The sequence below is a fragment of the Macrobrachium nipponense genome, chromosome 7 (assembly GCF_015104395.2).
Source record: "Macrobrachium nipponense isolate FS-2020 chromosome 7, ASM1510439v2, whole genome shotgun sequence".
NCBI classification, from domain to species: domain Eukaryota; kingdom Metazoa; phylum Arthropoda; class Malacostraca; order Decapoda; family Palaemonidae; genus Macrobrachium; species Macrobrachium nipponense.
In genome coordinates this window covers 52362880-52378737 of record NC_061109.1, presented here as the reverse complement: position 1 = coordinate 52378737, position 15858 = coordinate 52362880, and the positions used below count along the sequence as shown (strand labels likewise).

Here is a 15858-nt window from a genome sequence, read left to right as displayed (position 1 = left end):
TAACAGTAGGAGAAGGTAATAAAGGGTACAGTTGGCGAAAATGTTTGGACAACACTGCTTATAGTATCTTTATTACCTCTGTTGCTCCTACATCTTGCAGTGTCATTATTCGCCAAAATACCTATTGATGATTTGGTAGAATTTTTCATCTGACACTCAGATACCAGACAACTGAATGTACCATTCTCTTATAACATCTCATTCGGATGGCTGGTTAATCTATCTGTAAAAGACAGTAAATGTGAATTCAGCAGGGAATAATCACTCCCAAATTTGAGCAGGGCCATGAGATGTCCCTGTGAGGACCAGAGATTAAGACAGGTAGATGGTGATACTGATGATTTATTTACAGACAAACTGGGTTGACATAGACAGGTGCGGACGGATAAGTAGTACAGACTCGCACCGCGAAACATCGGCGGAAAGGCCGCGGAACGCTCTATTGGATGGAAGACAGAACAACGCGACTTGATGATTGGATACAATGAAAATAGGGAAAAAGCGTTGTCCTTACATCCCATATCACCTGTATTCTGTATCGCATACGTTGAAGTTTTTGAGAACAGAAATTGGTGCAGATATATTGAAAATATAATGTGTTCGGCCGGGCAAAGAAAATTGAAATACTTTGTCAAATGAAATTAAATTTCTATCATCGATCATGTTTATTCTTGAGTTCGGAAATGATAGTGTTCCTGTTTTGGACTATCCTAAGCTAGCAACGATAGAGTCTAAAACTAGTTTGTACGAAGACGTGTGCAATTCTAGCCACGCCATTTAATTAAAAATTATTAGTATTCACATCAGTTATTTTAAAAGTACTATTACGTTTATGTAGTCTGAATATCTTGATGATGGAATTAATACAATTAGGAATATAAGTAAACAAATAGAATATCCTAACACAGAAATATACAACACAAATAACATACCTGTACTGCTATGCAGTAAAAATCTACAAATATTTATCTGCTTAGAAATATTAGTGTTAGCACAGTATTAAGAAAATATCACAATGAATAACCATTAAAAATGCATGAGATATGCTCAGGCTGAAGAGCAATTTTATGTCAATTGGCCAGGTACTAATTTTTGTTAAATCCAATAACACATTGGGAAGAAATTTATAGTGTGTGGTGGTAAATAAAGCGTTTTGGTGAGAATACAAATGTCAGCCTAGGAATGTAAAACTTAATTCAATGATTTTCACTAATTTGATAATGTACAAACATTTTTTTTATTCAGAAATAATGCATATCAGGGGACCTCCATGCGACTCTACCAGGAAGATTCCACCTGTTCGTTCCTCATGTCAATTCATTTTTTCTTAAATCCTCTCTTTGTAATGTAAATTTCCGCTATGTACCAGTCCTTTTGAAACTGTCTGAATAGACGAAACTGGTCAGGAAAATTCCTTCCGCTCTCCTGCGATGTAATCATCAGCCTTTGTTTTCGTGTATGTGATTGAAGGCCTTCTCAAATACATTTCCTCTTCTCATACTATGTTCCATAGAAACATATACATTGGGCTAATGGCGAATACACTAATGATTAATACTACATGTTCTTAGCAATTTAGCAGCTGTATGTTTTTCTCATTTTATTTCATAAAGAAGTCGTGGCTTTCCGTTCTGAAGAATGATTTGTGAAAGTAAAATACAAGCAAAAACAATTGCAAATATGCATAATTAAGAAAGCGCAGAACGACTCGTATTTCATAATCACAGAAACCTTCGCATGTCGGGATTTTGCACTTTTAAACACTCGCCTAATAAATGTCAGTGGTCTTAGCTCCAGCAGCACACTCGTACAACAAAGCAAGATTACTGGAGTGGAACGCAGAAAGTGTGACTTCCTCAGCTACACAAACGACCAAAGAGAGTAACACGACCCTTCATAGATTACACCCACATTCCAAACACTGACCTTGCGTTGCGTCTATGCCACCTCTGCTTCCCATTCTCTTTAAACTGGGCGCGTAACACACCACCCAAGCCAGTTTTATTTTTATTTTGAGCGATGCTGATTACCCCCAAAACAATACGGGAAATCCTGGTAGCGTTGGAAGTGTTCAGTATGTATTACGAAACCAAACGCGTAATATATGGTTAGCATTCGATTGTCGACAGGGAAAGTGAATGCTCGAGAATGATCGCCAAAAAAGGAAGAAAAAACAATGGATGGCAACTGGAGTCAAGTATCTTGTGACATGCAGAAGACATTCCATCCGTTAGGGTCTCAGATTCGTTACAATAATGTCACGGAAGAGGAAAATTATCATTATCTGCTATTTTTTTAAATGGAATAATTTTGTTCTTAAACCGCTATTAAATCCATGGTAACTGATCAAATAGGTGAGAAACTATAAAAATTAGACTCGCATTAGCATAGAGCACATTAAAGCTGATTTCCATCAACACCAAGATGTCATCACACTGCAAGGTTTGAAAAATGTAAAATAAACAATTTTTACAATCACAAAACAATGGTCTGTGTTCACACGAGCGCAACGAACTGTATATTAATAGAATAAGTGTACCTGGCGTCGAAAATGGCGGCAATGCAAAGGTCAAGACTATAATGCCCAACTCACACATTAGCAACTCTAGGCAGCGCACGTCGTGATGGCTGGTTTTGGCGATCATCGCCATCAGTCGCGGTACTTGGGACAAAAAAAAAAAAATTATCAGCGCTGGGTCACACGGTCACACATTTACAATTCAAAGCCGTGCACGTCGTAACTGCCGAATTACTATGCCAGTACAGTGCAATTACAACCAAATCGTCATGAATCGTGACCGCGTCGCCCAGTTTGCCGACGTGCACCCAGTGATGGCGGATGTTTTAAATGAATGGTGCATGTCGCAATTGAGTGTCATGATTTGGGCAATCTTATTATGACAAATGGCGTCATATGCAATGACATGGCAACAAATATAACAGCTGTTGCAACTCAACTGAGTACAAATTGGGTGGGGTTGCCTATCCACCATCACTTGGCGCATATCGCCAAACTCGGTGACACAGTTGCGATTCATGGAGATTGTTGGCGACTTGGTCGTAAATGCATCATAATGGCGTCATAATGAGAAAATTCGCGGCCATTATGACGGCGCGGTCTTGACTCGCCAATGTGTGAGTCAGGCATAAAACTAAATCATATTCTATTATTTTAAACACTGTAAACGTGTTTTATTTTACCACTGTTGTCACATTACATTGGAAAATATTTGCGTTTAGCTTTCACATCATTATGAATCTGGGTTGTAACAAAGCTAGGATGAGAATCCTAAGCATGTTATTCTCAGTATATAAAATGCCAGTAAATGAATCTTTTTAAGAAGCAATAATAAAAAGAAAGGAACGGATAATTTCTGCCCTAAAATAAAGACTGTAAATATACATTAAAAATATATATAAAATATTTTGTGTATATTCTTAATATATATTTGCCCTTACACTATTGTGGATTTCTTCGCAATCATAGTGACTCCCGGTATTATTATTATTATCAATGAAAACGTAATTTTTATATCCCCGTAGTGCGGTAAGTGGCCAAGGCTTCCATGAGAGGTGCAACGGTCTAAAAAGTTCGGAGTGCTCGCCTAAGTTGCCCAAAGAGCCAAAGAAGGGTTGGAATAAAATCAAAATCTCAAGCGTGAATGCCGTAAGAAGGTCACCCAAGCTTCATGGGGTGACACATTTTCTCTTAATCACTAAAATACCATTAGCAGAGTAGTCACGAGTGGTTACGGGAAAAGGGGATATACTAATTTATACCGTGCAAGCTTGAGGATTTTAGATAAGCAAGTCGACGCACGATCATGGCTAAGTTTAACCTTAAGTAAAATAGAAACAACTGAGGCTAGAGGGCTGCAATTTGATACGTTTGATGATTGGAGCGTGGTTGATCAACATACCATTTTGCAGCCCTCTAGCCTTTGTAGTTTTTAGGATCTGAGGGCGGACAGACACACAAAGCCATCTCAATAGTTTTCTTTTTACAGAAAACTAAAAGACACGCAGACATGTATGTATATATAGTATATATATTATATATATATATATATATATATATATATTATATATAATATATATATATATATATATATATATATATATAGATATATATATGGGTGCGTGTGTGCGTCTGTCTATTTTTTTTCTTTTTTCTTTGGCATATGATGCCTGACTATCGTAGCTCGGTCTATATTTTCATCGTGTTAACGTTGCCAATAAGAGTGACAACTATGAGAAGTTTTGTGCTTGTAATGGTAAAATTTTGGAGGACAGGAAGTGAGTGAGTTGACCATGTTCAAGAAAGACCATGCAGGTAAAACAATGACGTCTATGTGCCTTAGCGTACGCAGTATGTACATGAGTTTATTTGTAATATTTCGAGGAGTGAAACAATAGCCTCGTCGCTACTCTTCACACGTAACGTTACTGAATTGCATTTGCAATCCATACACTACAGGAATCATTACAAAACACGAAAGAAAATAAGTCTTTCCAGTCTGAAGGGTCTGAATACATGAGTATGTAGTTCAGAAGAGGAGACATGTGGATTAATGTGTGTTTTCAGGGTAGCAACCTGGGTATCAAAGGACGTGACGAGGAATGATGTTTGGCACTACAGAGATGCAGGACTCTCGAGGGAGAAGCCCTAGCAGGAAAAAAGCATTGTGTTCCTGGCAAGTACGCTAAAATGTACGGGCCTTGGTATCCAGGAGCAGGTAAGTATGTGCATGATGGCAATGAACATCGAAAGAGCCACGCAGCTGAAGAAGCTTCTGCAAAGGCATCTAAAGTGTTCGAGAATACATCTAAAGTGTTCGAGAATACAGAGGGATCTGACGATGAACTCAGGTTTTCAGAGTTAGGATGAGCGTGATAGTTACTCTTGTTTTCCTTTGAAACCAGCCTCTTTTAAAGAATCGTCTTACTGATGAATAAACTCTTAGGAGTTACGTGTCGTTATGTTTGCCTTCTTATGCGCGCTTCCGTGGCAAGATCTCTTCTATAAATAGATCTTGGGTATTGCATAAATAGATCATTCCCAGAATGAAGGCATTGCCTCTGATGATGAAATCAGTCAGTAAGGAGGGGCCAAATTGCTAGACCGAGGAAAGGGAGAAGAGACATTAGGAAAGGTCACCAAGCCGAGGAACACACAGGTGACCCTTCACGTATGTGGACTCGAAGCTCTTTAAAGGTCACAGAGAGCATCCTCGCAAAGGTCCTTCAGATGAAGACAGCACTGGTTTGGAATTTAGGCGCCTTTCTGCACTGCCATTGGTTTCGCTTTTTCGTCTAACTGTTCACGAAAACAGTTTTAATTCGTCATAAACTGATCGGGTTGGAGAGATGAGACGAATGACAACAACGGTTTACTTTTACAGATAATAGAATAAGAGTAGTATTTTGAATTGTTAAGTATATTGGAAGGTATACAACTGTTGCTGTTCACATTATTTTGATGATGGTGTACGATATAGTTTGTAGCGTTTTTAAACAGACCGTCGCCCACGTGGGTCTCTCTCTCTCTCTCTGACATTTTCTATGAGGCATATCTGAGCTACCTAACGTTCGTGCTGGGAGCGACCTGTGACGAAACTTGAATGTCAAATTGTTGCAGCAATAGAGGTCAAAGCATGTCCATAGGAAAAGTGGTCAGTCCCCTTATGAATTAATGCTTTATGCGCTGGGCGTTGCAACCGAGAGCGAGAGAACAGATTCTGGAGGACCATTCACCGTCGAGAGAGCTTCCTGGCAACATGCTGTTGTCTAAGGTAAGGAAGGAACGCCCACATGCACGCTCGCCTCTCTGTCTCCACGGTCTAAGTATACCTGGACCGTGTCTGTGTCTGTCTCTGCGCCTCTTTCATGGCAACTTCATGGGCACTCGCCTCCATAAATAAGTGGCGCGACTTCACAACTGTAATGTTTGTGATAAGTTTTCCTAAGTGATAGAAATCGGTGACACACGTGCAAGTACAAACAGATCTCAAAAGGCAAGAATATTCTTTCCCTTCCTCTCTGAACATACACACTTTCACTTATATGTTCCAGTTCTGACCCAATGGAAATAAATACGAAGAAAACTTCCAATATTTTCAAATTCATTTGACATCTAGAACCGTTTTTCAGACAATAAACGTTATTACGCTTATACAAGTTATTTTTGACAGTTAATTTCATACCTAATATACATTGTGCACTATAGCATGGGCGTTTGTGTCAGTATCTTGTTAAAAATGATTTTAACTTTGCAAAATTTGAACTTAATGTCCGAACCACAACTCGTAATTGTATGAGGTGCTATACCAAAAGGAAAGAGGAAAACTCAAAGTTCATTTTCCTGGAATTTGTCGGCAGCACACACACCGGGGTTGTTGCTCATTTTCAGTTATTATTGTGAAAGAGTGAGGATACAACAACATCCAAAATTTGGAGGAAAGGTTGCCGAAAATTTTGATAGCGGTTCCTTCGTCGACTGCGCAGAAGCAGGATGACAGTTTATACACATATGCATCATTTGGAAATGTACGTGCATATGTAGAAAACGTAAACAAACCCCTATAATAGCGTATTTACTGTATTTTTAAGATTACGCATATGAAGCAAAAGGCCGTCTGAGTTGTCAGTCGATTTGTCTGTAGTCATGTAAACTCGTTGGAAGCACTCGCGGTAGGACTATCTTTCTTGTGACCCTTCGCTTATCCCCCAGAATATTTAATTGAAATCCATCAACAATGGTTCCATTCCACCGTTCAGAATCTCTCATCACGAAAAGCAGCGAACCCTTTTATAAGCCTTTCGTCAAGTTGCTTTGTAAAGGTAAGAAAAATCAAGCACAGTAATAATTTTAGTCTCGTGATTTTTTAAAAGATTTTCTCTCAAGCAGCAGACAGACAACCTGTCATTACCCGTATCTTATTAGGAAATGGTGAATAATCACAAGAAATATTGATTTTGATCGTTTTTATCCCACCCCCATTCGCCCCCCTTTTTTCATACATGGGCCCTCTAAAAGATTATGATAGAGCAGAAAGAGATGCAGTTTGAAGGGTTGAGTGCAAATATTACATGTAGTAAGTGGGCTGAGACAGTGGTATATTATATCTTCGTGACTATGTAATACCTCAACAGATAGAGTGACCTGAAAAGTCAGAGAACGGACGGTAGATGCAGTTGCAAAATTGTTGGATAAAGTGAGTTGTGAATGGAGTATGGACCGACGGGAGATAATGAAAAGCAACCTCAAAGACTACAGAAAGAAACTGAAAACCCTGGCAAGAAAAGGAAAAAGTAATTGTATAAGAATAAATGGAAGACAAAACAATGACTGGCACTTTGGATGATGGCATAATAAAAGCAATAGATCCGCAAGGGTATCTGGTACTAGATATTTCGAATGTTTGTCATGAGAAAAGAATGGAGGATGATAGGTGAATGAAAACGGTGCAAGATCGGTTAATGGTAGAAGGAAGAACGCGGGAAAGGGATAAAAACGGACGGATGGCTGGTGCGAAAGAGATGCTACGAAAGAAGCCTTAAACTTCCATGAAACAAGAGAATGAGTGCAAAATAGAGATCACTGGTGCCGAGCTTGCAGGAGGTTCAACATACGGTTGATGAGCCTTCTGTGCAAAAGTATGATGGGGCAAATGCTGAGAACGTTTGAAGGACAAATGGGTCCATAGACAATTCTGCAGTTAAAATGTGAATGGGACAATGCTCGTCGTCCTTTATTCTCTTGAACCACTTACAGTTAAAGGAGGCTCCTTAACAAATAAAAATAAACAATTATTTCCAAAGATCTTATTATTAAAAATGTACACGCAACTTGTTGCTGCCGTATGTGAAGCAAGTTGGCAACAGCTAGTTCCACGTTCCCAAAGAAGTGGTGGCCACATAAGAACCAATAAGCAACAACTAGGCCTACTCAATGATAAACCTGGTACGTCCAAACCTTTAACAGAATTCCGGCTCATGAGACTTTGTCAGCTTTACTTCATTATTCTTATAAGATAAAAAATTTATATTGTAAAGCAAAGGTCAGTAAAGAGGTGGACTGAGTTTCATTTCAGTATCGAGAGAGTTAGTACTAGATCTTGCCAAACTTAGGTATTCATTAAATCAAACTTTCCATCGAGGGAAAATCGACTGCCGATCAGTTCGGTTGAGCAATCAAAATATACATGTTCAAGTCTACTCTACAGATAGAGCAAGGTAAATATCATTAAACTATGTGAGAATATAAACGTTTTACTGTAAAGCCCCTTTAAGACTAATGTGTAGCAAATTTATTTTTAAGGACATAACACACTAGGAAAAGTAAAGCAGAAGAGTAAGCAAGGCCATCTAAGGAGCGCACGACACCTTTCCACGTTTATCTAGCTTGTACCCTTTCCAAGAGAGAGCAAACATATGATGAATATATATATATATATATATATATATATATATATATATATATATATATATATATATATACATACACACACTAAGTACATACACGTATATATCACATATTATATATATAATGAATTATCATGCACCTACTATGTTTTCACGGGAAAAAACCTTGGTTCATACCTTAAGAGAGGTAACAAGAAGTCCCGCTTCTGTAAAATTATTTAGGCAAATGCTGACTAAGTAGAATAGTAAACCTCGTGCTTCGATGTAAGTGGGTTGTAAGCATTCTGAATCCACTACCATCATTGTAACATTGTTATGAGAATGAGACTATATATATATATATATATATATATATATATATATATATATATATATATATATATATATATATATATATATATATATATATATATATATATCTATATATATATATATATATATATATATATATATATATATATACATATATATATATTATATATATATATATATATATATATATATATAGTATATATTCATACATATATATATAATATATATATATATATATACTATATATATATATATACTATATATATATATATATATATATATATATATCGAGCTACAATGTCCTTTAATATCTAATTCGCTCTACCTCGGAATTAATATATTTCATATATGCTTAACCGAAGGGGAATTTTTTCTCGATAATAGACTTGCCTGGACCAGGGCGCGAACCCGTGGATCCTTTCAAACCCAGCTTCACTGACGTTCCTGGGTTTGAAAGGATCCACGGGTTCGCGCCCTGGTCCAGGCAAGTCTATTATCGAGAAAAAATTCCCCTTCGGTTAAGCATATATGAAAATATATTAATTCCGAGGTAGAGCGAATTAGATATTAAAGGACATTGTAGCTCGATATATGTATATGAATCACGGAAATGTGATATGACTTATATATATATATATATATATATATATGTGCATCGTCATGAACGGTCGTTATATTCCAAGAAATTCCATACATTTTCGAAGTAACTAACTTTCTGATAGCTAGTATTCTTCTCTACATTGTTGTGAACCTTACAAAAGTTTTACCCTATTAGTCTTTCATTGCTTTGATTTTCAGAGGGAAAGCCTACGTATTATACAAAATGCTGGGCCTCATTATCATACTTCTCTCATGTACTGTACAGAAAATCTAGTTTTATTAAAATAACATGGCAATTTTAATGCTCCTTGGTATTTCATTTTTGTTCAAAAACCGACTTTGGTATTTGGAGAGGATGACCTTCCATCTTGAACAGTATTTTCATCTGAAGCAGAAAGTGTTTATCCGACGAAGCGATTTCGGAGATCAGCCATTCCTTTTATGGGGAGGAGCACAATGAGTTCATTAAACCAGGCCGGCTCTTAAGGGCGGGCTGAACCTTATACGTGCACCGATATTCAACTTTTCCGGTATATTAGATTATCATTATATTCAACCATTAGCTTTTCCTCAGACTATTTCTCGCGTAGACCATTTTACCCTATATGCACGTGGTCAAGTTTTTAGTTTCCTTTTAATTGTGTGGAGGCAGGCTTTCAGTTCCGTAGAAGGTTACGGAGTCAAGGTTGCAGGTTCAGGCCCCTTTTACTTGGGCCTCATGTTTATACATGCAGTTGAACGCCCCCCCACCCTAACCCAGGCCCCCGCCGGCTTATTCGCTTCATCTCGTAAGAACTAAACCAGTTTCCAGTCACCATCTCTATAGGTGTTTTTTATAAGCATCAGTGAATGGCTATCAACGCCAACATTGCATATCTGTGCGAGATACTGGTGAAATATGGTGTCACACCTCAAGATATTTTAGGGTGCTTAACGCAATTTTCCTTTAAATAACCTTTAACTCTCTTTACAGGGGTATTCGAGCTTTTATTTTGGTCAACTAGCTTAACGTAGATGCCATATTTAGCTCCTTAACCACTATTCAGAAAACTATGGCTGCGCCATAATTTCATCTTTGCTGTATAATGTGAGGGAGGGATCTCTAGCTTAAGGTTTCTCGCTTTTCTTCCTTGTCTATTTTTTCCATCCTCTGCCAGTGCTCTTGTTTGAATTTTCTTCTTTGCGGTTGTTTTCCTCAGCCATTCATTTCTGTCGTAGCTAATTATGAATCACTATCCCTTGTTAAGAAAGATTTGTATCCACAGCTACTCTCTCTTCGTCTCTCTTTTCTTCCAGTTTTCGGGAATCAGCAAACGATTTGGTAGACGCTGCTGTCCAAGTTGTTGTTGGCACGACCATGGCTAACTTTAACCTCAGAAAAGAAAAAATACTGAGGCTAGAGGGGTGCAATTTGGTATGCTTGATGATTGGAGGGAGGATGATCAATATATCAATTTGCAGTTCTCTAGCCTCAGTAGTTTTGAAGATCTGAGGGCGGACAGACAAGGTCATCTCATAGTTTTCTTTTACAGACAACTGGATTTTGCTGGATTGGAACGTATAAGACACAGATGGAATTTGGAACTTATTCTTTCATCATAATTCTATTGTGGCTCCAGTCTCGACGCTTCGTCTTCCACATCATTCAGGATGAAAGTTCCCAGTAAAATATGGCTGAGAATAACATGGGCAAATAACTCGAAAATTTTATATTGAGTGTAAAGGTATACGTCATCACTTTCCTAAGTTCTACCAGAGAGGCGAATGGGGAAAAAGTGTGAAACAAACGGCAATAAATAGTTATGCAGTCATGACCTGCTTCCCTCTCTGAAGAACTAATGCACAACTACGTAATCATTGCTGAAATGAAAAGTCTGACTCAAAAGGGTAAACAGAGAAAGGGATCAACACCACCAGAAAGTTCAGTTTCTTTGCATGATGCAATCACTTCTCTATATCGACTTATTAAATACAAGAATTTTAACATCACTTTATGGGATCTATAATCATAAAAAATTACAATATTCCCATTAGTCTGCACATAATTCTAATAACTTTACTATTATTGTTTTGTATATTTTTTTTTTACTTTTAGGTTTGAATATTTTCATTCTATCCTACAGAGATTTATGGATTTTCATTTTCTCTGAGGATTCTCAGTAACACGTACATAAATCCTGAAATTCATTTTTATCAAAGAAATATAAGAGGCTTCACTTGAAATATCCCAGATCTCTGAATTCATTCCTGTGTGCTCCACTGACATGCTTCTGTGTATTACTGAATGTTCGAACAACTTTGCTCCAAAAGTTTTATTTTATGACATGATATAATGAGCGGCTTTCCTTTGCCAGGACAGATTTTTCAACTCCGTTCTTCACTTCTTGCAGACTGGAATCCTGGTTAGCCAGATGTTGGTTTCGATCCTAGTTTTGGGACCTGAAGCAGAAGGGTCCTTAGCCCAACATCAGAGCGGTCATAATCTGCCCGAGATCAGTTTTCCAGTAAGTAACAAACACTGATCAATAAACACTGACAAACACAAAAATACTCTTTAAGATCTCCAGTGTTCGTTACCTGACATTTCTTTCAGATATCTAGCAGAATGTCATCCAGTGTTTTATGTATTACATCATATTTACTGTGTATATGATAATAATGAAAACTTTATTTTTTTTACACTGAGTATTTGACTGTTACTGTTACACATGCTAATTTATACCATTTTCAAGCATACTCCCGACAGGAAATGACAACATACTGAGAAGACAAAAGTACGCGAATTTGGGGACAACAGAAGTAAACTGGAATGAACATTTAAGTGTATTTTAATAAGCATATTGAAATGGTAACCTAGCGGAGGTACTCTCAAGAACCCAGCCCTCCCACCGCTCAAACCTTACACCCACCCATCTACATACGAGAAATTCCTGGTACTAGACTCGGGACGAACAACCTGAAATGAAGACGAAGCGTCGACAGAAACCACAGTCAGTCTGCTTCCTTGAATTCACACAGCAACATTTTGAACGGAACTACACCTTTTATCTACTTCAACTGATCCCAGAATGGAAAAAAGTACAGTTAGTGATGTGTCAGATTTCAGCAAGCCTTTTCTACACAGCACTCTCACCCACACTCGAAAATCATTAATCTTTAAGCATATTCCTTCTGTCTATATATAATTGTGGTAGGGAAGATGTGAAAATGACATTGGGCCATGGCATTATACCTGTAGTGATTAACATACAAAAATTATTTACAACACCTGATAACGATGTGCCCAGCGAGGTGACGAAGGTACTTGTACACTTACAGTAGTACTAGTCAGGGAGGTGAAACACTAAAATGATTGAGTGGAAGAACGGGAGAGGGAGGGGAGGAAGATGTGAGAGGGGGAGCGTTTTTGTTATCAGGATGCCTAAACACACACTTGATAAAAGCAAAGTCTGTACTCTTATCATTTTTTGAAATCTATGATGATGTCCTTCTACGACAAATCTTTATGTCTGTACAGAGGCAAAATCTAATTTTCCTAATTGTCTTTGTCCCTTAATCAAATAAATTTCTTTCAGTAACATATTTCTTTTCTTTTCAGTTCGTTGTTATTGATGCTCGTCAACCTTTCAGCATGGCAGTTTTGAAACCTAACTTACCAGTGCCACTGCAGCAGACGCTACCTGCTTTATCACAAAATTTTTCGAACGATCTTGTAACTCCTCAGTTAATTTCTCAGACGTTTCCTAACAGCTCTCCAGTAAGTAGTCAGATAAATCATAGAGAAAACTCTGGATTATCTGGCTCTTTTTTGCAAACCAGAGGTACTTTGCAAATGGAAAATTCATCAGATCCACAGTCTTTGTTCTCACTTCTTCCTGGAGTTGCTGGAGCAACAGGTTCGAGTACCTTACATCTTCAACAGAAACCAAATCAGGTTATAACTGAAGCTCAGTCTTTATCCCCAGTGTCATCAAGTCTCCCTTCCGCATCATCGCTTCCTCCAAATCCTATAGTTGTAATACCACTGTCTTCTGCACACACGGAGCAGATGATGGTTTCTTCATTTGGTGGAAGAGAAGCCTCTTTACCACCTATTTTGCAGCCACTTGTACCCACTTCTCAATCACCAAACGTTGTTATTGACACCACCGTAGCCATGGCACCTCTCATTATATCACCGACTGGAGAAACAGCAGCGACAGGAATTGCAACACCAGTGACACCAGCTATAACAATATCAAGCCCATCTGCAGTGCAATTTGAAGTGTCTCAACTTGCCAAAGAAGACAACACTACTACTCCTGCCTTAAATACTAATGCAAATCCAGATACCACAAAATTCGTAAACATTGATTTGGACTTTGTTTTAACAAGCCGCGATTCTGTGGCCATCGCCCAGGAAGAAAATGTCACTTCTGTTGAAGGTTTTAGTGATGGAGAGCTTTTCCCTCAGACTCAGTTCAGTGCTCGAACTGGGAATGTGGCTGATTTGTCAATTATCGAGTCACAGATAAACAATGAACAAGAAATGGTTCATGTCACACCAGTAAGCAATGTACAAGAGACTAATTCAAATACAAAATCAAGCAATGGTCAAATCACAGCTTCAGAAAGTAACAAAGGCAATGGCCAAGTTACAGAGCCTGAAGTTGACATGGACAGAGCTCAAGAGATAGACCTTGAAGCACATATAAGCAGTGCTAACAACGATGAAGTAACTGGCCTTCTTACAGATTCTGGGAGCTTTCTCACAGATAATAATGCATTAACGTTAAGCAATGAAAGTACCAATGAAATCAGGGGAAGGATCATGCCAAACGCAGAAGAGGTAACTGCTCGCCGTCTCGCAAATATTGCTCGTTCTAAGGTTCCAAATATACCATCTACAACAACCCCTACTACTTCTATACCGACAGTAACTACGCATGCAACGACAGAACATATTTCAGCTTTTTCAACAGAGCAGGGAAATTTAGGACTTGAGAATAGACAGCAACAAGTAACGTTACAAAGCGACCCAGTGCCTATTCATTCAATTGCACAAGTTTTCCAAAGTATTTCAAGAGCTGCTATCAGGAATGTGGCTCAAGCAGCAGCATTGTCACAGTTTCAGAGCAAACATTCCGGGGTGCCATCAGCATAGCTTTGCAAACACGGAAGTGAGCGGCCTATGGTCTCTGATTATGACAATTAATGGAGCAGGTGGTGACTTTCTTGAAAGAGATGAAAATCTTTGTTGTTGCATTGTAATTTTCTGTAGCATATTTTCCGTATGTGGTTTGCTATTTATTACTTTAATACCCTGAAAACAAGTTTTCTTTGGCAAAATATTAGAGTACCACTGAAATATTAAATCTTGAGATATAGATAGTACAATTTCTACTTTACTTGAGAAGCCCTTTTATTATTAGTTTTAAAAAGTAACCGTAACCGATTTTGTGCATTTTATCGTTTTGGTAACCTGTCTTTCCGCATAATAGTACCCCAGTAATTTTGGTTTAAAAGTGCATCACATTCAAGATTAAGAGCCGCATTTCTGTTTCCGAGTTCCTTGTCTTTAAGATGCTGAAATTTCTGTGAACATGTCATGAGGAAGTAAAACAGGCTGAACAGTGTGGTGGAAAGGAGATTATACTGCTTTTGTCAGTTGTTCAATATTTTCTATATTTCCGACACTGTTTGTAACCACCCATGCTTGTAGTGTATTCAAGCACAAGTTTTGTAATGGATGAAACATAAATTGAAATTCTTCCCGAAGTTAATTCAGTTTTCTTGACCTATTAATCTTCGTTTTAGATCGAAATAGGCAATACCCGGGTTACGATGGGGATTCTGTTCTTGAGACGTGTCGAAAGCCGAAAATCGTCATAAGCCAGAACATCGTGAAAAATCCTAAGAAAACCTTACTTTTAATGCTTTGGGTGCATTGAAAACTATGTAAACTGCATTCTTATTCATTTTTCATACAAAAACCTTCAAATATTGATTATTTTGCATTTTTAGTGTCATATTTCATCTGCCAGATCAGCGTTGTAGGTGTTGTAACCCTGGAACATACGTCGTAACCCTGGAAATAATGTCTGATGAATATAATTGAGAAGCACCTTAACCTCAGAACATCGTAAGCCAAACCCGTCGTAACCCGGGGACTGCCTATTTTGAATTAAATCTATCAATGCCCAAAGTTCTTTGTTTTATTTCATCTTGGTACCTATCTGGTCTCTCCTGGTGAGGATAAATTCCTTAGCTATTAAAAGAAAAGAAAAAATCATCCCAGTCACGATGCAAATAAGCCTATCCAATTATAATCAAATCACTCACAATGCTGCAAAGATATAAGGATGCCGATAAAAAAACAAAGAATAAGAAAAATCAAAGGCTCGAAAACAGTAGGATACCTTGAAATTTTTTATTTCTAGAAATTCCCTCCAAGGGCCACAGAAACCGGCCAGCCAGACCATGAGTGAGATTCGGGAGAGTTTTTCCTGTTTGCATCCAGACAGAGCCAGTGTCTTCTAAACC

At 38.0% G+C, this 15858-nt stretch overlaps 1 protein-coding gene across 5 annotated transcripts; it reads left to right on the top strand.

Annotated features, from left to right (window-relative positions):
* The first annotated feature begins 5566 nt into the window (after nt 1-5566).
* Nucleotides 5567-15512, top strand: LOC135216969 (mucin-2-like). 5 transcript variants are annotated; one of them, XM_064252501.1, is made up of 4 exons: nt 5567-5792; nt 11727-11840; nt 12083-12419; nt 12935-15512. In XM_064252501.1, exons 3-4 carry the CDS (start codon nt 12405-12407, stop codon nt 14477-14479), a joined length of 1560 nt encoding a protein of 519 aa, XP_064108571.1. In that variant the 5' UTR covers nt 5567-5792; nt 11727-11840; nt 12083-12404; the 3' UTR covers nt 14480-15512. The 5 variants fall into 5 exon arrangements, with proteins under 5 accessions (XP_064108571.1, XP_064108569.1, XP_064108567.1 ...); XM_064252499.1 differs by having other exon boundaries at nt 12069-12419; XM_064252502.1 differs by lacking the exon at nt 5567-5792 and adding an exon at nt 6237-6840 and having other exon boundaries at nt 12069-12419.
* Nucleotides 15513-15858: the final 346 nt, after the last annotated feature.